Below are 22,589 nucleotides of genomic sequence, written 5' to 3'. Positions count from 1 at the left end.
ACAAAGCTAGTATTGGTCGACTATGGAGGCCGTAGCAGTGTCTCAAATTAAAATTTGCACCCCTCATACAGTGATTGATTTGATCGTGACTCTGATATGACCTTTCCAAAAAAACCATAAAAAAGAAGAACTTAAAAGCTTATTAGATCAGAGTCACGATCAAGTCTTGTACCCAGCAGTGCTGCACCAATCTATTAATCAAGGATATTTATTTAGATCTGTTCATGAAAAACCAAATTTCATAACCGAGACCTTATTGGGTACTTCGATCTGTATTTATTTTTAATTGAATGAGTTTACCGATTGAAAATGAGGTGGAACATTGCACCAATCCTATATCACCACTCTCCGTGAACAATTCTCACCAATTCTTCCCAAAGAGCATCATTTCTACATAGCTTTTGAAAGAGAGGGCAAGGATCGACAACGTTCTACAGGGAAGATCAAGATCAGGAAGCTACACTTTTGGTCACAAATCAGCTTATTCTAAGATAACTCTTTGGTATTATCTCTACGACACGTCAAAAAACCCCTTATCCACCTCTTAGAGTAATCGTACTTAAAAAGTATCCACCTTAAAAATTATCACGTTATATAGATAAGTAGTGAAGTTCTTTAACAAAGCGTTTGTTAAGAAAGTTCCATTTTTTTTCTTTTTCCCTTCCCCAGCTGTGGTCCGCTTTAGACTTCTAGCTAGCCACTCAGAATAACCTTGTTGCAAACTTGTGAGAAAATCGACCTTTCTGCAAGGCAAAAGTAAAAGAATGAAATGAAAAGCATTTTATGCTTTACAGCCCAATCCAGTTCCAAGATCCTCAAACTTTATGCCCAGTATCTTTCAACGTGGACAGAACAACACTCGGCCCAGAAATACATTTACATGATATGTTCTTTACCACTGATCCAGTGAAGTAGCCCAAGTAGCCCAGTTGATGTGTGACCTTATATGATAAACCATGGTTTCCTCCTTGACTCATGGTTTTCAAGTCAAGTGGCAGCATAGGGCATTCTTGGTAGTAGCTATGTGAGTATATAACTATGCATGTAACATTTTATTTTCCAAAATTTAAAAGACGTAGCTTCATGCAACGCAATGAAATTAATACTACCTTATAATATTAGTTCGAAAACACATAACTTTTTAACTTATAATTATTGAAAGAAAAGTCGAATTTAACAAAAGAGCAAAAGACAATATCACTACTTTTTTTTTTTTTTTTCTTAAGCAAAACCAGTTGAGTTTTAACTTCGATCCAACACGTGCTTCATCATATATATTAGAAGAATCGTATTCAATAATGAAGGAGTAATCAAAAGTAAAATATTCAGATAAAGCTAAATTAAAACACATTAACACAAACTCTTTACTGATACACAATTGCTCATAATAAGCTTGTCTCATTTATCGTTAGACATCATCACTGTGATTTTATCGATCGTTTATTTTAAAACTTAAAACTTAAAAAAAGAAAAAAAGTAGACTGTCCAAAGCCAACAACGGACGGCGTCGTGACACGCACAATCCAAGGGCAAAACGGGAAACACAAGTCACTAATATCCCCCAGCCCACCAACTCAATACGGCGTCGTAGAGCCCTACATGGGAGGTTAAACAGGACGAAACCGCAAGGGCAAAATGGGAAGCGCATAAGATTTGGTATCCCTGAGATATAAACCTAATCCTCACACGCCTCTGTTTTCTCTCTCTCCCAGTCTTATTGCTGCTGCTGCGTTCCCTCAACTCCTCACAACCAAATCACAGAGATCCGAGGAGTTCAGGAAAACCCTAACTCTCAACTCAGTCGCCGACTCTCTTACTTCTCCGACCTCTCAACTCTCTCGCTTTCAGGTACTCTCTTTCTCTCTAACTCCGATCTCGTTTCGCCTTTTAAAATCTTTACTGTAGCTTCTCCTTGAATGCTTTAACATCTGCTGCCTCCGATTGTTGATTTTTCCGATTTTGTGGATTCGTTTTGTGCTTAATTGATAGATCGATTGGTTTTTTAGCTTTGATTCGATTGAGTAGACTACGGTGATGAAGATAGATGTGTTACGTATATAATCTGTGCGGTTTTGTATGATAATCATGTGGATTAGGATAGGGGATCTGCGCTGGCAGAGGTTGATGTTGAATTTGATTTGTTGAGATTTATAATTTGGATTAATCGGTGAATTAGTGGAGAAAGTTGCACCTTTTAGTTGTATTGGATTATCGGTTGTGTAAGTTAAGTTATATTGATGCGTTGTGTTGATTTGTTTTTGATTTTTGTCAGTCATGGCTGGCGCTGCACCGGAAGGGTCTCAGTTTGATACTCGTCAATACGATGCCAAAATGACCGAGCTGTAAGTTGTCTTTCTGTCCCTCGGTTTCTTCTAGTTGTTGCGTATTCTGTGTTGTGAATGATGGAATTTTGTTATTGTTTTGTGTGGGAGCAGACTTGGATCTGATGGACAAGATTTCTTCACCTCGTATGACGAGGTTCATGACAGTTTTGATGTCATGGGACTGCAGGAAAACCTTCTTAGGGGAATCTATGCATATGGTAAATCAAATTATGCTACAAGTTTTACTCTTTGTTCAGTGCAAAATGATGATGTATTATATGAGTGTCAGGCTTGCTTTAGGATGATAAATTTACTGTCAGTTATTAGTCGTAGCTTCTTTTTGCATCAGTCAATCATATTGGGATCTTTGGACAACTTTGTTGGGTGTGCCTTGCATTCATTCTAAATAAAAAGTATAGTCCAAGACCCAGTGTAGCTTCTAACACAGTAACTTGTAAGATTCTTTACACACTAAATGAATAGTGCGAGCTTCGTTTGAAGCAAATTGTGTTGTATTTAAAGTTATGGACATTGCCATCTGTTATATGTTCATAGGTCAGGGCTGTTCATGTGATTGTATATGTATGTTGATTTGTAACTGTACACTGAATCTAAATCATCTGTTCTTTCTTACTGATATATCAATCTACTTTTTTCTTAGGTTTTGAGAAGCCCTCTGCAATTCAGCAAAGGGGAATTGTTCCCTTCTGCAAGGGACTTGATGTTATCCAACAGGCACAATCTGGAACTGGAAAAACAGCCACTTTCTGCTCTGGAATTTTGCAGCAGCTTGATTATGCCATGCTCGACTGCCAGGCATTAGTTCTTGCACCTACCCGAGAACTTGCTCAACAGATTGAGAAGGTTATGCGGGCTCTCGGTGACTACCTCGGTGTCAAGGTTCATGCTTGTGTTGGTGGGACTAGTGTCCGTGAAGATCAACGTGTTCTCTCTAGCGGAGTCCATGTTGTTGTTGGTACACCTGGCCGAGTCTTTGACATGTTGCGGAGGCAGTCTCTCCGTCCAGATTGCATTAGGATGTTTGTGTTAGATGAAGCTGATGAAATGCTCTCAAGAGGTTTCAAGGATCAGGTACTTTATCTGATGTGTTCTTTGTTTCTTAAGCATGCTGATACTTCTTGTATAAAAAACTGTGCTTGTTGATGCTGATCTGTATGACCTGCATGTGGTATATGAATCATTTGACTTGTTATATCCAGGAAAGATATTTAACTATGTTAACCCAAGTTTTTCTAAAAAGAGTTTTAACTATGTGTACTTGAGGTATATAAGTCTTTGTAGTGCTTATGTCTTTGCGGTTTACTTTACATGCTTTTTTTTGTGCGTGGTTTTCTGTACTGACCGTTTCTGTTCATATTTTCAGATCTATGACATTTTCCAGCTGCTCCCACCCAAAATTCAGGTGGGTGTTTTTTCTGCCACAATGCCACCAGAAGCCCTTGATATCACCAGGAAGTTCATGAACAAGCCTGTGAGAATTTTGGTGAAACGTGATGAGCTCACTCTTGAGGGTATTAAGCAGTTCCATGTCAATGTTGACAAGGAAGAGTGGAAGCTTGAAACGCTTTGCGATCTTTATGAGACCTTGGCAATCACCCAGAGTGTCATCTTTGTGAACACCAGGCGCAAAGTTGATTGGCTGACAGACAAGATGCGCAGCCGTGATCACACGGTCTCTGCCACCCATGGTGACATGGAGCAAAACACTAGGGACATCATCATGAGAGAGTTTAGGTCTGGTTCTTCTCGTGTGCTCATCACAACTGATCTGTTGGCCCGTGGTATTGATGTCCAGCAGGTGTCTCTTGTGATTAACTATGACCTTCCTACACAGCCGGAAAACTACCTGCATCGTATTGGTCGTAGTGGTAGGTTTGGGAGGAAGGGTGTTGCCATCAACTTTGTGACCAAGGATGATGAAAGGATGTTGTTTGACATCCAGAAGTTCTACAATGTCGTAATTGAGGAGCTGCCTGCTAATGTTGCTGATCTTCTGTAAGCAAGGTTTTGGTTTGGTGTGGTAATTGGCTTTGTAATTCAGAAAGCCATATTTATTTTCCTCCTTGTAGGTGTAAGGGCTGTTATTTAGCATGGATTACTTGAAACTGGGGTAGTGGTCCTGTCCGTTTGTGACTGGATTCCATCCCCATTTCAGGTGTGGATAAACCACTTAAAAATTTTGTTTAGTATTCGAGACAAGTTTGCAGTATTAACTTATTTTGGATTGCCCTTATTGTTCTAAGACTTGGTTATGAGGTAATATTATGTAGAAATTTCTCATTGTTTGTTTAAACGTTGCATATTTTGTATCCTTCTTTAGGTATATCTAGAATGTTTGCTTTGTTAGATGATTACTGCTTTCTTTCTCTGGGTCTCTTTCAGGTACATTTCAACATTGTTCAATCTGAGCAAGATAGGTGTTATGTACCTTTCAGCATTGTTAAATCCTGCAAGATAACTGTTGTACTGTACAAGAAGAGGATAGAATGCCTTCACAACAAACAAAACTTGTCCATTTTCTCCTCCTTTTGGTGAAATTCTTACCCAAAAGACTTGTTCAAATTTTACAAGAAATCTTGGAACTTGTAGTTTTGAAATGGTTTTGCTCAAAGCCTCAAATACACACTTTAAGGGCTCAAGATTTATCGAGATTAGATGTGGGTAAAAAAATGAAGAAAAAGAAACACATTTCATAGACAAAATGATTCCCTGCTGTACACGCCACTGAAATCATCTATTATAAAAGTCAGCCTTTACCGCCTTATAAAAATGAGCAAGAAACAAAATCCAAAACAACCAAAGCCAGAAGGAAGTCACATTCCTTTGGGGTCCATTTTCCAGTGGTGCTTATTCTTTGCTTCTTCTTCTGGGAAGCTCCTTCAATGGGAGACCATAACAGATCAAAGTCTTATGGTGGCAGCGGGACCATGCAGATGGACAACTACTATGGACCCCCAAGAGCACCACCACCACCCACTTCTTATGAGCTCACCAGTTACAGTGCCTCCTATGCTCAGGCTCAGATGGGGAATTATCCATATAACTACAACAACAGGGATTTGAAGAAGGGGAAGGCTGCTACAGTGTCTAGGTCAAAGTCTTCTTCTTGGGCTCTGAGTGATCCTGAGTTGCAGAGGAAGAAGAGGGTTGCTAGCTACAAGATGTATGCTGTTGAGGGAAAGATGAAGGGCTCCTTCAGGAAAAGCTTCAGGTGGCTTAAGGTTAAGTACAGCCAATTCTTTTATGGCCTTTGATTTGGTTGTAGGTGATGTTTTAGCTTTTTGTTCAAGTTTTATTTGCAAGTCCTGAAAGACAGTCTTGTATTTTGTGTTTTTATTGAGCTGTGAGATGATGTAGTAGTTGTGATGTTAAGGATCATGATTTGGATCGGTGCAAATGATTGAAATGTAAATTGGATGAGATGTTGGTACTATATTGCCTCCTCTTCTTTCAGGTTTTGAATCAAGTTATGTACTTTTATTATAGTTCCATGTTGGTTTTGTTCAAAATTACAAGTTTTGAGTTTTCTTTTTGATAGAATACAAGTTTTGAGTTTTGCTGATATGGTTTGCTTGTAAGTATTGCCTAATTGACAATTGCTATTCCACATTTATGTTATGAGATTTGATTCTCTATCTGTACCAGTCAAATTTAGGTTATCTGTAACATTTTGAGCTTGATGCTACTAGTTTCTTCATGGTTTAGCCTTTTACCGAAAAACTCTAGTTTCATATGCAATATTTTTTCAGCAGAATTTACTTTAGACTTGTGCTGTGAGGTGGTTGTGTGGGAGTCTGGCACTTTTGACATATATGTATGGGATCAATTACTGGTCCTCAATAGATTAACATCAGTTTTGAACCATGAAGTAGCTAACCAATGCAGGGAGAAGAGAGAGACAGGGAAGCTTTATATTTTGCTGCAAGGGTGCTACTTTGGATTTGAGTTTTGTTAAGTGAAGGAAGCATTTTGTTTTTAAACAAACTGGCCTGTCAAGAATTTGGAAGGCTTTGCTGAATTTGTGACCAACTTCTCCCCTTAGGATTCTCTATGCTATATTATAATTCATTCCCATGAAGTTTCTGGCAAGCCATGTGCATAGTGATTGTCTCAATCCATTGCATTTCTTCCTGTCTTTGTCTTTGAGCCAACTAATACTCCTGTTCTCGAACACCTAGACCGAAAACAATGCTTGTTTGGTACCTGACAACTCCATGGTTGGATGACTGCGGTTGTGAAGAACCTTGGTATGTTACAATATGGAGAAGTTACATGCTCTTAGATGAACAACAATACTTGGCTGGACATTCTTCCACCATCAAACTATAATCTGATAACTTTTCAATTATAAAGGGTTGAAATCAAAAGCTTATTACTATTGGTTTTATTACTACTGGTTTTAAAACCGTAAAAGGAATAATCACAAACTTAGGTCAGATTTATGAACCATAAAAAAAAAAAAAAATTAAGAAAATGTATAATGGAATCCTGGTCCGATCTAAAGTTTACTCATTAAGCTGATATGAAGTTGCTCATTCTAATGTTTCTCAATGTCTCACGACCCTGAACTATTATTGAATAAGAATTGTTTGACAAGGTATTTTTGGATTGATGATTGGAGTTGACCTAATCTTTGCTTGGGGAGCAAGGTCTTTTGGCTTGCATATACAGGAAGGTTTATACTAGTACGTATTGCACATAGTTTGCCCAAATTCCCAGTTAAAGTGCTTCAGTCTCTTGCTGTAACACCTGAATATCTGAGCAGTAGAGGTAAATATCAGAACAGTCATTTTACTGGTTTATCATGTATTGTTATTGTTAGTGTATAACGTGCTTTGCTTTTACCTTTGTATCAACACTGCAGGCAATGCGATACACTGTGAAGAAAATGGATCCTGAATTAGAAGTCAAAATCAAAGAGGCTACGAAGCTGATTGCAGAGATGTCTCAAGATAAACTTCGGTTCAAATATTCATTACAGATGGTGCATGGAAGCAAGAGTTTGACAAAGGAAAAGCAGCTTTTGAAAGATATGAAACTGAGCCAGCAGGATGATAAGTTTGTTACATTTTGGACTCAATTGGAACAAGAACTTGTAAGAACAAAAGTTTAATATTTCGATTGCCTCCGATCAATTACCTTGTATATGTGTTTCTTATATTTGGATCATTACAGGAGATGCAGTTAAGGAAAGTGATTCTGAAGCCATTGCTAATAACAATGGAGTCAACAGAGATGTGGAATTGTAAGGCAAGTGATTATGATGCCATGGTCAAGAATAATGTGAATGCTAACGCTGCTTGGAAGGGAATAATTTCGAGTTCTTCGGGTTTAAAAAAAGCCTTACAGGAGAAAGTTAAGGTAACATATAGACTCCTAACTCATCAAATAGGATCCATGAGTAATGAGGTAGTCCTATATTAGTTTTTCTGCCTCTACTTTCAGTTATATAACAAACTTGTTTATATTTCCTTTCATAATTCATTTGCAGGTTGCTTCTGAAAGAATAGAAGAATTAAGAAAAACCCTACTGGCTCTTGGTCTTGGGAAAATAATTAGTCAAGTTGAGAGAGAATCAGAAGCCATGAAAAGGGGTATAGATTCATGGAGAAAGAGATTTCCATATCAGATTGTATACGAGAACGTTTGGAGACACAGTGATGTGAATTCCATGAGGTAAAGTTACAACAAACGATTAGTACACAATTCATAACAGAATAAATTCATCACAATAACCCAACTAATTATCCCAGTGGTCAGTAGTAATTGCAAGTGTGCAATTACAGGCTTTGAGGTTTGTCAAGGTTGCTGGTTGGAGTGTTGGATCAAACTCTTTCGTTCTAGTTTCTCTTTCATTTATTAGCAGTAGAATGGTCATCAAATTCTTGTGACTTTCTGATTTTTGACATCTTAGCTAGAATCTTCGTATTGTTACTGATATTGATGGCATTTTATTTTCATTTGAATCCAGGTTGGAATCTTTATCATACTGTTACTACTATTACTACTGATTCAGTAGGTTATCTCGTCTGATGTGACATCAAGGGGAACTCACACAAATTGAAGCCAGTTCCTTCACAAGTAAATAAAAGAGCTGACAAGGTGCCTGTAATTTGCTACTTGGGACAAGTCTTCTCTTTCAGAACTCAAAACTATATAAGTTTTGAGGTAGTAAAATTCAAATAGTACCAGTTACTAAGTGATATTGCACAACCTGAAAAGAGAGGGTTTGTTTCTGTTTCTGTATCATGGTTTTAGGCTGTATGTACCTTGTTAAGCTTAATGTACTACTTTTCTTTCCCATATTTAAGCCTTTTGTTGAGTGTTTTTATTGGCACACTGTAATGTAAGAGGTGATGGGAAAATCTCACTTATTCACCATCTTCATGTAACATTCTTGCAATATTTAGTGAAAAGCTCCCTGTTTTCGATTTTACTTCTCTAGCCATTATGTACTTGCAGAGTTTGTTCTTAGTTCTTACAAATCTGGTATGAATCACTTATTGGTGCTAAATAAAAAAAATTGAGATGAATTTAGAGTAGGACTAAACCATTTTCTGCAGCAGCATTCATAGAGGCACTCTTATTATATGGATCAACAAAAAACAAGTGAATGATTTCTGTTTGGTACAATCACTTAAAATCTCTTCAAGAAATAAAAAGATCATAACTTGTTGTTTGATTTATGTTCTTCAAGTTGCATGTATTCTTGATTTCTTGCAGACGCGATGTTGCCTGGAATTATTGAATACGAATTGTTTGAGAAGGCTATAGATTAATAACTCGAGCTGACTTATTCTTGGCGTGGGATGCAAGAAGTCTTTAACTATAGATACAGTGATGCATACTTACACCTATATGTATTATAAACCTCTTGTGTCATAGCACTGATAGCACAGCCTACTCAAATTCCAAATCAGAAGTACTTCCAATCTCTTGCTGTACTGCCTGATCATCTGAGCAGTTAAGGTAATCCACATTTGGCTTAAATACATAGGAAGCCTTAACGTACTGGTGTATGTAATACAGTAAGATACAACTTTACTCAGAGTCCCAATCAAACAGTTTAAGTCACTTCAGGTAATTCATCAACTGTTTTATCATATTGATTTCTTTGTTTTGTATTTAGTTTTAATGTTGGGGAGAGTGCTACTAAAATCTTGAATTCGATACTAAAATCCAGGATTTGATCTTTGCTCCATCAGAATTGAAGAGGCTATGAAGCTGGTTAATGCAACAATGGGTAAAAGATACACGTTGGTTCGCTCATTCAATGGATGAAAAGATGGTATCATGAATTTCTCTACATATTTTCCAGTATGTGCTAGCTAGCTGTTAACTAGTGACAATAACTAATTCAGTAAATGATCAAATCAACATTTCCTGTCAACAGCTTGAAAGGCTCCGTTTGTTATCTCTAAATACATATAAAGAGAACCGCGTATATTCTGTGATCCTTGAAAGGAAGAAAATAGATCTACTGCAACTACTTCTACATAAGCTTCGTTTCGCAGATAATGCATACCAAAAGAAACCAATTGAGGCATGCTTGTCAGTTGAAGAGATGAGTAAACATGTAAGAATGACTGTATATATGGTTATACACACATTAATATACGTCTGCATGTCATAATGTAAGGATTGACGGATGCAGAACTTGCATTTCCGGATGGTTCATGGAAGCAAGAATTTGGCCAAGGAAAAGCAGCTTCTGAAAGAGATCAAACGAAACCAGAGGCAGGATGAGAGGGAGGACAGTTTTGCTTTATTTTGGACTCAATTGGAAAAAGATCTTACATTTGTTCCTGAAAATGTAAGAACGAAAACTAAAGATAATTAATTTACTGCTTAACCAATTACCTTAATTGTAAGGATATATGCTTCATTAGCTTATTCTTTGGATTTTGGTTTGTTTGACTATTGAAACAGACTGGGAACTATAGAAGGAACCAGAATTGGTGGTGGCAAATTGGTCGGCATGAACATATTTGGTGGTTGCAACACCAGATGCCATTCCTGATCAGCAAGGGAGATACCAAAGACCGTGAAGGAGAAATCAGAGAGCTCGAATGCAGAATCAAAAGCTGTGGAATTGTACTGGTAAGGAAAGCAGATAAACCACCAATTGCTAAGAATAATGCAAATGCTGGTCCAACTTTTGTGAAGGGAAAGACTTGGACTTCCTTGGATTCGAAAGAAGCCTTACGGGAGCAAATTAAGGTAGGTCATGAAATTAGATAATTAAGAAAATTTGTCACTTAATTATGTTTTTCTTTTGGTTATTTGCATAATTGATTAATTTGTAGCCTTACCAATTGCTATAATGATGCAAATGCTAGTCCTACTCTTGTAACTATTTTTTTATTCTGTCAGGATTTATTATTTTATTATGTGCAGCTTGCTGGTAAGAAAATAGAGGAACTAAGGAAAACCCTGTTGGCTTTTGGTCCAACTCTTGGTCAAGCTAAGAGAAAGTTGGTGGATGTGGAAAAAGATATAGAATCACTGAGGAAGGAATTGCCAGTACTAGATCACAGGAAGAACTGAAGCACAAGAATGCATTATGATGCCCAGATAACAAGTCATGACTATATGAGTATGAGCCATAAGGCACAATACAATACATAAAGCTCATGTGTTCGACTTATTTGCGTAAGTGCATTTGGATTCGTATACTTGATCTACTATATGCTAGTCATAATGTCTATTATTACTGAGATCTACTATTCTGTGAAGTTCAATCTTATTCACTCTAATGCTAACTGATACACAACACCCAGATAAGCATGTTTCAGATTCTAACAGCTTCTGTTGTTAGCAAAAACAAGCACTAATCAACAGAATTCATCAATAGCACCAATCTTTTCAGTTTAGAACACTGACCCTCCTCACAAAAGCATCAGTAACAAAACATTCACAGATTCACTTTTTTCTCCTATTTCAGTAGCTCTGGGACTTGTGGATAATTTCAAATTTTCAATGTTGAGGTTAGATTTAATTGTATGTAGGGAACCAACCTGTACTCTCTGGTAGATAGGCCGAACAGGCAGACTCCGCAGCCTTAAGATGAGAAACATCCGAAGTTCTTGCTGCCAACATCATTGGATACCGCTCGATCCAACAACTATATAATTAATTAGATATAATGACAGAGCTAATGAATAATTAGTCTTCAATAATCTCATTAGCTTTGAATCCATCAACATGAATCCCTTGAAAAGTAACTGGTTTGATCATTTAGATACCAATTTAAAAAGTTACAGAATGATTGAGTTGACCTACAGCTACTCTGCGTGGGGTGCAAGAGTTTTCTTGGCTTAAATACTAAGAAAATTGTGAATGTAATATATTTCTGTATTGATCTTCTTCAAATGATACAACAACTTTTATATACAAGGAGAATGTAGAGCTATTCTAGGAAAGCTATAAAAGTGCAATCAACTAATTACACATAGTCACGATCCATGAGTTACTCCAATATGATTGCTAGAATAACTCCATGATCCATCAATTACTCTAGAATAACCACTGGAATCAATCCATTGATACAAGAGATCATGTACCTGATTTCTTCCTTTAATACTCCCCCTCAAGTTGGAGTGTGGATATCAATGACACTCAACTTGCTAAGATGTGCGTGGAAGGCAGGTGCACGTAATGACTTAGTAAACATATCAGCTATTTGATTCCCAGTAGGTACATAAGCCGTTTTGAGTTCTCCCTTTTGAATTCTTTCCCGAACAGTATGGCAATCCAACTCGATATGTTTTGTTCTCTCATGATAAACCGGATTCGCTGCTATGTGTAAAGCAGCTTGATTATCGCAGAATAATATTGCTGGCTGAGGATGAATCACATGCAAGTCAGTCAACAAGTATCTAAGCCAAGAAAGCTTACAAGCAGATGCAGCCATCGAACGGTATTCAGCTTCAGCTGAGGATCTAGAAACAGTGACCTGTTTCTTACTTTTCCATGAGATGAGTGATTGTCCAAGAAATATGTAAAAACCTGTCACAGAGCGACTGTGAGTGGACATCTAGCCCAATCTGCATCGCAGTACCCAATCAAACGAAGTGAATTCTGTGACGAAAAGAATAACCCTTGGCCAGGAACAGATTTTAGATAATGGAGAAGACGAAGGGCTGCCTTATGATGATGTAACTTTGGTTCTTGCATGAATTGACTGCAAATGTGATATCTGGCCTGGTGATTGTCAAATAAATTAGCTTCCCAATCAGACGTCGAAATCTAGTTGGATCTTTGAGAGCATCACTTCCCTTTGTCGTTAATACCAAGTTAGGCTCCATAGGTACTGTTGCAGGCTTCACTCCCAACAATCCGGCTTCCTCCAAAATGTCTAATGTGTATTTCCGCTGACATATTGTAATCCCTGCCTTGGAACGTGCAACTTCTATGCCCAAAAAATATTTCAAAGGTCCAAGGTCTTTAATTTTGAAACGGCTATTAAGAAATTGCTTGAGATTTAAAATGGCCTCTTCATTGTTTCCTGTGATAATCATATCATCCACATAAAGCAACACCACAGTAATTGAATTGCCACAAACCTGAGTGAACAACGAATAGTCAGCATGAGACTGTTGGAAGCCAAATTCTTGAATAGAGGATGAGAACCTTTGAAACCAGCTGCGGGATGCTTGTTTAAGGCCGTATAAGGACTTGTGAAGTCGACAAACTAATTTCTCCCCCTGTCGACAATAACCTGGTGGTGGCATCATATACACCTCCTCAGTGAGTTCTCCATGTAGGAACGCATTTTGGACGTCCATCTGGTGTAAGGGCCAGTGCCGAACAGCAGCAACAGCCAACAAACAACGTACAGTAATCAATTTGGCCACCGGAGCAAAAGTGTCCTTGTAATCGATCCCTTCTCTCTGATTGAATCCCTTGGCAACAAGCCGCGCCTTGTATCGTTCAACAGTGCCGTCCGAATTGTATTTGATCTTGAAAACCCATTTACAGCCGATTGGACGCTGACCTTGAGGCAAAGGGACTAGTGACCATGTTCTATTATCTTCAAGAGCCTGAATCTCATTATTCATCGCTGTAACCCATTGGGGATCATGGCTGGCCTGTTCATAAGTAGCTGGTTCCACTAATTGAGATATATTGTTAACAAATGATCGATAGCCAGTGGACAAACCAGAGTAAGAGATGTACCTCTGCAGGGGATAACGAGTGCCGGACGTGGTGGAGAGACCGACGGCTGGGCCAAGCAAAACGACATGATTGGTGTGGTAGTCATTGAGGTATGGTGGTGGGTTGCGGGTTCGATCAGATCGACGTAATACCTCAGGTGATGGAGCTGTAGGTGGTGGTGATGTCTGAGTGTCGGGGATGGCATTTTGGGTTTGCGCAACAGGCCAATTGGGCGAAGAGGATGGTGGTTCCGGTAAGGTGGCCGGTCCTGGATCTGTGGAGGCCGAGATTGGAGGTCGGTGGTGATGTGTTTGAAGAGGTCGGGAAGGAGTGATGGATGGCGGTGGTGAGAGGTTAGTGGTGACAGAAGCGGGGTCGAGTGGTGGAGGTCGGGGCGACGCCGGCGACGGGAGCCCATCTGTGAGGGCTGAGATGTCTCCGGCGAGATTTTCTGGGTTCACTGAGGTGGGATCCAGCGGTGTGGCCAGCTGAGTGTGAGGCGCCGGGGAGGGTGGAGTGGGATGCGCCGATGAGGGCGACGCCGGTGATGACTGGATTTGAGGGAGCGCCGGTGACGAAGGAGGGTGGGTTGGTCTGGTGTCCCGATCTGTTGTCGTTGGTAAGGATAGAGAAGGAGTTGGTGTTATGTGGATGGGTTGAGGGGAATGGGCCTGTTGGTTGGGCTGAAGGTGTTGGGTTGGGTTGATGGGAAGAATTAGATAATCCTCTTGGTCCTCTTTAGGAAGTGCAGAACAAGGAAAAATGTTTTCTTGAAAGACAACATCTCGAGAGGTGAAAAAATTCTTTTTCTCAAGATCATACACTCGATAGCCTTTTTCTCCAAGAGGATACCCAATAAATATGCAAGGATGTGCACGTTTGTCGAATTTGTGTTTGGGGTTGAGGTTGGTGGCATAGCATAAGCTACCGAAAACTCGAAGGTGAGAGTAAGTAGGTGAAGTCCCATGTAAGAGCTCGTATGGTGATTTGTGGGAAAAAAGAGGTGTAGGGAGTCGGTTTATGAGATAACAAGTAGTAGAAACACTTTCTCCCCAAAACTTTAAAGGTAAATTGGATTGAAAACGAAGAGCTCGACCCACATTTAAAAGGTGACGATGTTTGCGTTCAACAACTCCATTTTGTTGAGGAGTGTAGACGCAAGTATGTTGAAAAATTGTACCACGTTCGTCAAGAAAGGAACGTAGTGAAATAAATTCCTTTCCATTATTAGAACGAAGGATTTTGATGTCACGATTGAATTGAGTTTTGACCCAAGAGAAGAAAGATTTGATCAATGGTTGTGTGTCAGACTTAAATCGCATGAGATGGACCCAAGTAAAACGAGAAAAGTCATCAACAATGGTGAGAAAATAACGAGCACCAGAATGTGTGTGAGTTTTATGTGGACCCCAAATGTCACAATGAATCAAATCAAAAGGTGCAACCGTTTTTATAGAACTTGATGGAAAACATAAACGGGATTGTTTTGCTAAAGGAAAAATATCACATACATGTTGGGGATCAAACATAATTTCGGGAATGGTTTGGGACAAAAAATGGAGGGGTGAGGATGATGGGTGCCCAAGTCTTTGATGCCAAAGGTCTGAGGTACGAGTAACATGGCTGGCTAGGTGAGGGTTTTGTCTTGGTGTGAGGTAGTAGAGTCCGTTAAAATGCTTGCCCAGTCCAATCGTCCTCCTCGTATCCACGTCCTGCACAACACAAAAATCCGGATAAAAAATCACAATGCATTTCAATGCCCGAGTCAATTTACTCACAGATATTAAATTTACTCGGAATTTAGGCACATGAAGAACACCATCAAGGTTCAAATCAGTTGACAACTTAATAGTTCCAATGCTTTCAATTGCGGCTTTCCCACCATTAGGTAGACCAACAAAATCATGAGATGCGGTGATTTTGTTGTGAGTAGGTGATAGATAAGAAACATGGTCCGTTGCTCCACTGTCCATGATCCAATATAATGTCGAATGAGGATCAGTATGTGCAATATTGCAGGTAGGTGTGACTATGCGTCGGAATGATGTAGGATAAGTAGGTACGTCATGTTTGTTTGTGTGGCTTTGGACAGTGTGTCCTTCTGTGTAGGCCATAACGTTGATTTGGTGATGTTCTAGTTTTGATAGTGTTTGATGTGTTTGCGGAAGATGGGTGAGTCACTAAGATCGGTGCTCTGATACCATAAGAAAATTGTGAATGTAATATATTTCTGTATTGATTTTCTTCAAATGATACAACAACTTTTATATACAAGGAGAATGTAGAGCTATTCTAGGAAAGCTATAAAAGTGCAATCAACTAATTACACATAGTCACGATCCATGAGTTACTCCAATATGATTGCTAGAATAACTCCATGATCCATCAATTACTCTAGAATAACCACTGGAATCAATCCATTGATACAAGAGATCATGTACCTGATTTCTTCCTTTAATAAATACAAAGTCTTATACTGCTGTATGTAATAGACAACTCTGCTCGAAAGAAATAGTTTAACTTACTTCAGGTATTTCATAAACTCTTTTCTCATTGCTATTGTTTTAGTCTACTTTTTATACATATTCATATGCTATGTTGGGGAAAGAACTAAAATCTTGAATGTAAGGAAACACTAGAATTGGATTGTGCTAGGCAACAAACACAACATATGGAGGAATTGAAAGCTAGTTTAAAACCCAGAGTTGAGGAGGCTGTGGAGATGGTTGCAACAATTGGTCCAGATAAACCTTGGTTCACTGAAACATTGATGCAAAACAAGGTATGTTAGATTCTCCACAAGTTAGCTGCTAGCTTGTGATCACTTAAACTGATATCAAATTATAACTTTCCTGTCAATATATAGCTTGATAGAGGCGATATACTATCTCTTGATCAAGAGGAACTCGTATATTCTGTGATCCATGAAAGCAAGGAAGTGGTTGCAGTAGTTCTACATAAGCTTCGTTTCATAGATAATGCTTACCAAAAGAAACCAATCGAGGCAGGCTTATCAGCCCAAGAGACAAGGAATCATGTAAGAAGCAGTCGATCAGTTACTATATGTGTGTGACTGTGTGTGTAGTTATAATTAAACACATGTTACGATGTATGCATGTCATAGTTAATGTAAGGATTGATGGATGCAAAACTTGCGTTACCGGATGGAACATGGAAGCAAGAGTTTGGTTACAGAAAAGAGGCTTCTGAAGGAGATAAAAGGGATTCAGAAGCAGAAGGAGAAGGATAGTTTGGCTTTACTTTGTACTCAATGTCGTCAATGTGAAGCAGATATTGCATATGCTACTGAACATGTAAGATTGAAAATCAAAGATAAATTACTGGTTGAAGTATATATATGCTTATTCTTAATTTGGATCTGGTTTGTTTGACAGTTGAGAAGGACTGGGAACTATACAAGGCACCGTATGTATCACAATTGGTGGTGGCATATTGCTCGTTATCAAAAGTTTGAGTGGGTGCAAGGTACATTTACGATCAGCAGGGGAGGTACGAAAGACCGCGGAGGCGAAATCAGAGATCTTGAATGCAGTATAGAAAAATGTGGAGTTGTACTGCTAGAAAAAGCAGATAAAACACCAACTGCTAATGATAAGACTGGAAATGCTAGTCCCACTCTTGTAATGGGAAAGACTTGGACTTCTTTGGTTTCAAAGAACGCCTTAGAGGAACAAATTAAGGTAACTCATGATTTTTATTTTTTTATATTTTTTTTTGGAGTTGAAAGTAACTCATGAATCCAAGATAGGAAGTTTGTAGCTTCATTTTGTCACTTCATTTTTTATTTTAGCATTGATTTTGGTATTGTAACAAATTGCTCTTGTCATATTTGATTAACTGCAGCTTGCTGGTGAGGAAATAGAGGAATCAAGGAAGACCCTATTGGCTCTCGGCCATGGGCCAAAAAGTGGTGAGGCTCAGAGAAACTTGGTGGGTGTGGAAAAGGAGCTCAGTGATCCCTTGATGAAATTGCCGGGACTGCGTCGGAAGAGAATTGGATTACACCAATGCATTCTGGACCTTATCACAAAACAACAAGCATGACTAGCTCTGAGCCATGAGCTAGGCACATTGGCACAAAACAATGACCACATACAACTTGATCACAAACCAAACATCAACGATCACAATAACCCAATTCACCAAATACCTTATGTCATCTCTCCAAATAAACAAAAATGAACTCTACTTTTGATGCTCAATATTTCAACAAAAATCCTAGCTAGCTATTGCGACTTTCTCATTTAGGTACATGTACAGATAAGTACGTGCCATGTTCAACTTCTTGTACTATTTGTTTTTTTTCCCATGTATATTTGAGCCTCAGTTTGTTGAAGTAGGAGGTGAATTCTAAAGTAACCATCAATTTCCTATACCGTGATTTTTTTGTATTTTTTTTTTTTTTTTTACAAACAAAAGGACATATGATTAGAACTTTTGTAATAAATGTCCATAAGTTGTAATCACGAGATCTCGACCAAATTTACAAATTTATGAAGAGTTTTACAAAATTGAGGACAAATGTGTTCTCAAATTGGTAAATATTCTAATTCAAACCAAATAGAGCATTTGTCTTAATTCACGTAATAAGGGTTTTGGTTTTGTAATTGGGTGGTCTTTTGTGTATTGAAAAAATAACTACATTTTTCACATCGTTTTTACAAATACGAGGACACTTGGTTAAAACTTTAGTAATAAATGTTCATATGTTGTAATTACCAGCTCTGGACTAAATTTCTAGATTTATAACCCTTTTTACAAAATTGAGGACGAATGTGTTGTCGAGATGATTAAATTTTCATATTTAGACCAAATAGATCATTTGTCTTCATTCACGTAATATGGTTTATTTGGTTTTTGTTAATTAGGGTTGGTGTTTTTTTGTATTGAGAAAATAATTACATATTTCACAACGCTTTTACAAGAATTAGGACATTTGGTTGAAAGTTTTGTAATACATATCCATATGTTGTAATTACGAGATCTGAACCAAATTTACAGATTTATGACCAATTTTACAAATTTGAGGACGAATGTGTTGTCGAGATGGTAAATTTTCATACTCAGACCAAATAGACAATTTGTCCTCATTCACGTAATATTGTTCTCGGTTTTGTAATTGGGTGGTGTATTTTATATTAAGAAATAATTACATCTTTCCCAACGTTTTTACAAACATAATTACATTTGGTTGAAACATTTGTAATAAATTGAAGACTTGAAGACTTCACAAGCTTGGAAATTCACTCAGTTTCGTAATTGGGTGATGTATTTTGTATTGAGAAAATAATTACATCTTTCCCAACGTTTTTACAAACATAAGTACATTTTGTTGAAACATTTGTAATAAATTCCACGAAAATGGTTCAATAGATTTTAGAAAATGTCTATACGCACACAAGAATAGAAAAAAAACCAGAAATCCAAAAAATATGAAATTTCTCAAAACTCGTGGATATAACAAGGGGTTTTGGCACAAATTAGTTGAAACTTGAAAAGATGGGTAACACCTAAGTTGTTTCAAAATTGAGGTTCCCGAGGTCAGTATGAGAAGAACTGAAAACTCCACGAGATTGGCAATTCATTCAGTTTCTCTGAAAGTAATAATTCAAACAATTTTACCGAACATGGTAGTTGTGAGTTCTTTAGGCTTGATTACAAGTAAAATGATAAAGGTCACGAGCTTTTGATGCTAAAATGGTTCATTAGATGTTATGAGATGTCTATAAGAACACATGAATGGAAAAAAAAACCCAGAGATATAAAAAATGTGAAATTTCTCAATACTCGTGGGCTATAGGCTATAACAAGAGGTTTTGGCACAAATTAGATGAAACTTGAAAAGATGGGTAACAGAGATATAAAATATATGAAATTTCTCATGACTCGTGGGCTATAGGCTATGAGATGAGCTATGGTACTGGAATGTATATCCTACTTTTATTTTACATGTACTTGAACAAAAATTATAATGTTATGAATCAAATTACAACATTGAGAACAAATTTACCAAATTTATTTTCACTATTTACATGAAGTTAAACAAAATCACAACTATGAGAACAATTTGTTCAAAAAGTTGTAAAATGGTTGTACATTTTATAATTACAATTATTAGAACAAGATTACAAACAATACAACTCAGCATTACCATTTTGACTACAAATATGTTGTCACATGTGTAAATGTAGGTATCACATACAGGTAGGTACCATAGAATTTCCCATAGGCTATTACAAGAGGATTTGACACAAATTAGGTGAAACTTGAAAAGATGGGTAACAGAGATATAAAAAATGTGAAATTTCTCATGACTTGTGGGCTATAGGCTATTACAAGAGGATTTGGCACAAATTAGGTGAAACTTGAAAAGATGGGTAACACCAAAGTTTTTTCAAAATTGAGGTACCCGAGGTCAGTATGAGAAGAATTGAAAACTCTATAAGATCGGCAATTCACTTAGTTCCTCAGAAAGTAACAGTTCCAACAATTTTACCATACACGGTAATCGTGAGTCATTTTGGCTCGATTACGAGTAAAATGATAAAGATCACTAGCTTTTGATGCTAAAATGGTTCAATAGATCTTAGGAGATGTCTATAAGAACACATGAATGGAAAAAAAAACCAGAGATCTAAAAAATGTGAAATTTTTCAAGACTCGTGGGCTATAGGTTATAACAAGAGGTTTTGACACAAATTGAGTGAATCTTGAAAAGATGGGTAACACCTAAGATTTTTCAAAATTAAGGTACCCAAGGTCAGTATGAGAAGAATTTAAGACTCCACAAGATTGACAATTCATTCACTTCATCTGAGTAACAGTTCTAACAACTTTATCGAACAGGGTAGTGGTGATTAATGCCACGAGCTTTGGATGCTACAATGGTTCAATAGATGTTAGGAGGTGTCTCTAAACACACGAATAAAAAAACCAGAGGCTCAGAAAAAGTGAAATTTCTCAAAAGCTTGTGTGCTATAACATCGGGTTTTTGATCAAATTGGGTGAAACTTGAAAAATGGGTGACACATAAGTTTTTTCAAAATTTAGGATCCCGAGGTCAGTATGAGAAGAATTGAAGATTTCACAGGCTTGGAAATTCATTCAGTTTCTCAGAAAGTAACAGTTCCAACAACTTTACCGAACACGGTAGTCGTGAGTCATTTAAGCTCGTTTACGAGTAAAATGATAAAGGTCACGAGTTTTTGATGCTAAAATGGTCCAATATATCTTAGGAGATGTCTATAAAAACACATGAATGGAAAAAAAAAACTAGAGATCTAAAAAATGTGAAATTTCTCAAGACTTGTGGGACCTAATTGGGGGATCCCCTTGATAAACACTGCACAACCTCACTTGAAGGGAGAAGATCCCATCCTATTCTCTCTTCTCCTCACACCACCGAATCAGCATTCCACCATCTCATCCTCAGTTCTCCTCAAGGCCACCATGCCTCCATTCTCCTCTCACTCTACCATTTTCTACTACTCAAGACCACCATCACCATCCTTTTACTCTCACTCCATCTACACCAAATTCCCATCTATATTTCAAGGCAGTTCAAGGGAGCATCAAGGGCATCTATATTTGAGATTTGGGTAAAGTGAGAAACTATAAATCAAGCTTATCACAATTGCTCCATAGCAATTTGTGGCTTGTTCTTGTTACTTCTCACTCCTCTTCACCTTTACCTCTTTACTTGATGTACTTTGTTGTTGATTTGTTGATGGATTGTGAGTAGTCTATTTAGGAAACTAGGGTTTGAGCCCTAGCTTGGATTTAATGTAATGAATGTGTTTTGATTCAATGGATTTCAATTTCATATTAGGCATATGTTCTATTCTATTACTATTGGCTTAGATGCATGATTAGGAGCTTGATTAACTCTTGAATGTGTAGATGAGCATGTCTAGAACAAATTAGGGGACTTAATCACTTCTCTAATTTATGACTATGACACTTGCTGAGTACATGGTTAGTTACAATGCCAATTCCGATTGCCGTATTGGCTAGCTTGGGAACCTTGATTATAGGACTCTTCGCCTTTTGGTTCATCTAGAGGCCTTAACAAGGCTCTAGATTGTCTCAATCGAGTATCTACTCCCCTTGAACCGAAGTAGGAATAACTCATAAGGAATCTAATGACCCTTGAGCCTTGAAAAGCCTTGGGTACGGTTCTTGATGCCATTAGGAATTGAATGACCATTGAAAACACATTTGTGTATTAGATTTGGCTAGGAGGATACCCTAGTGACCTAATTCTCATTCCTTGATTAGTTTCTATTATTTTTATTTTATTTTCAATTTTAGTTTTAGTTTCCCAAAACCAAAATCAACTTTCTCTATCATTCACACTGTTCATATCACTTTGTAGAAATTGTTTGTGACTTAGTAATCGGAAAACCGAGGATTGGAGTTAGCTTTTCAATCCCCGTGATACGATACTTAGGGTCTAAATATTTCCCCTATCTTTCATGACCGTACTATTATTGCACGTTAGTTGCATTAAAAACATCAAATTACCGAGTTTGAGCTCAATATTAAGCTTGATAAAAAAAGAAAAGAGCCAAGCTTAAACAATGATATATTTGGCTTGTTTAGCTCATGGGTAGCTCATATATTATATGAGTAGATCGAGCTCGTTAAAAGCTCGGCCCATTCATTAAAACTCGACTCATTTATGTTAACAATATATATGCATGTAAAATATAATTATTATTTTTTTAGTCGAAAGTCAACTAATTATATTATTCAGCAACGATATCAAGATAACTCACACATAAAGACCGACAATAAGAAATTACCTTTTTAAGCTTACAAACCTAGCCAGACTAGACTTAAAAACCAAAATACACTCACCTTTTCAATATGATTTATAACACCTTTATTTTTCATGTTCTATTTGACTTAGAAGAAGAGATAAAGTTAGGGTACTGAAATTTACACACCCTTTTCTACTATCTACACACCCCTTATACTGAGTTTACCAAAATACCCTTATAGTTGGTTATTTCATCCTCTGCCTTCCTCCTCCCTCTGCGCGAACTAAAATTCTCTCTCTCTCTC

The 22,589-nt window shown here is 37.6% G+C and overlaps 3 protein-coding genes across 3 annotated transcripts; all 3 read left to right on the top strand.

Moving 5' to 3' along the window:
* The first annotated feature begins 1,706 nt into the window (after positions 1-1,706).
* On the top strand, positions 1,707-4,555 carry LOC101291689 (eukaryotic initiation factor 4A-9-like). Its single transcript, XM_004291015.1, has 5 exons — positions 1,707-1,848; positions 2,273-2,342; positions 2,436-2,542; positions 2,986-3,416; positions 3,709-4,555. The coding sequence occupies exons 2-5, from the start codon at positions 2,275-2,277 to the stop codon at positions 4,342-4,344; spliced, it is 1,242 nt and encodes a 413-aa protein (XP_004291063.1). The 5' UTR covers positions 1,707-1,848; positions 2,273-2,274; the 3' UTR covers positions 4,345-4,555.
* Positions 4,556-5,227: 672 nt separating this feature from the next.
* LOC101310000 lies at positions 5,228-5,599 on the top strand. The gene has a single exon (XM_004292753.1). It carries the CDS (start codon positions 5,228-5,230, stop codon positions 5,597-5,599), a length of 372 nt encoding a protein of 123 aa, XP_004292801.1.
* Positions 5,600-7,001: 1,402 nt separating this feature from the next.
* Positions 7,002-8,738, top strand: LOC101291396. Its single transcript, XM_004291014.1, has 5 exons — positions 7,002-7,115; positions 7,210-7,440; positions 7,521-7,706; positions 7,837-8,021; positions 8,317-8,738. The coding sequence occupies exons 2-5, from the start codon at positions 7,213-7,215 to the stop codon at positions 8,354-8,356; spliced, it is 639 nt and encodes a 212-aa protein (XP_004291062.1). The 5' UTR covers positions 7,002-7,115; positions 7,210-7,212; the 3' UTR covers positions 8,357-8,738.
* Positions 8,739-22,589: the final 13,851 nt, after the last annotated feature.

This window comes from Fragaria vesca, linkage group LG2 (assembly GCF_000184155.1).
Source record: "Fragaria vesca subsp. vesca linkage group LG2, FraVesHawaii_1.0, whole genome shotgun sequence".
Classification (NCBI taxonomy): Eukaryota; Viridiplantae; Streptophyta; class Magnoliopsida; order Rosales; family Rosaceae; genus Fragaria; species Fragaria vesca.
The sequence above is the reverse complement of the archived record's forward strand: the minus strand, read 5'-3'. Positions and strand labels throughout refer to the sequence as shown.

What these genes read in the sequence shown, in the direction of transcription:
- LOC101291689 (XM_004291015.1), top strand. Translation starts at nt 2,275, where the DNA reads ATGGCTGGCGCTGCACCGGAAGGGTCTCAGTTTGATACTCGTCAATAC. An exon ending in GATGCCAAAATGACCGAGCT is followed by an intron (nt 2,343 to 2,435) that starts GTAAGTTGTCTT and finishes GTGTGGGAGCAG; the next exon opens with ACTTGGATCTGATGGACAAG. An exon ending in TAGGGGAATCTATGCATATG is followed by an intron (nt 2,543 to 2,985) that starts GTAAATCAAATT and finishes CTTTTTTCTTAG; the next exon opens with GTTTTGAGAAGCCCTCTGCA.
- LOC101310000 (XM_004292753.1), top strand. Translation starts at nt 5,228, where the DNA reads ATGGGAGACCATAACAGATCAAAGTCTTATGGTGGCAGCGGGACCATG.
- LOC101291396 (XM_004291014.1), top strand. Translation starts at nt 7,213, where the DNA reads ATGCGATACACTGTGAAGAAAATGGATCCTGAATTAGAAGTCAAAATC. An exon ending in CTCAATTGGAACAAGAACTT is followed by an intron (nt 7,441 to 7,520) that starts GTAAGAACAAAA and finishes GGATCATTACAG; the next exon opens with GAGATGCAGTTAAGGAAAGT. An exon ending in CCTTACAGGAGAAAGTTAAG is followed by an intron (nt 7,707 to 7,836) that starts GTAACATATAGA and finishes ATTCATTTGCAG; the next exon opens with GTTGCTTCTGAAAGAATAGA.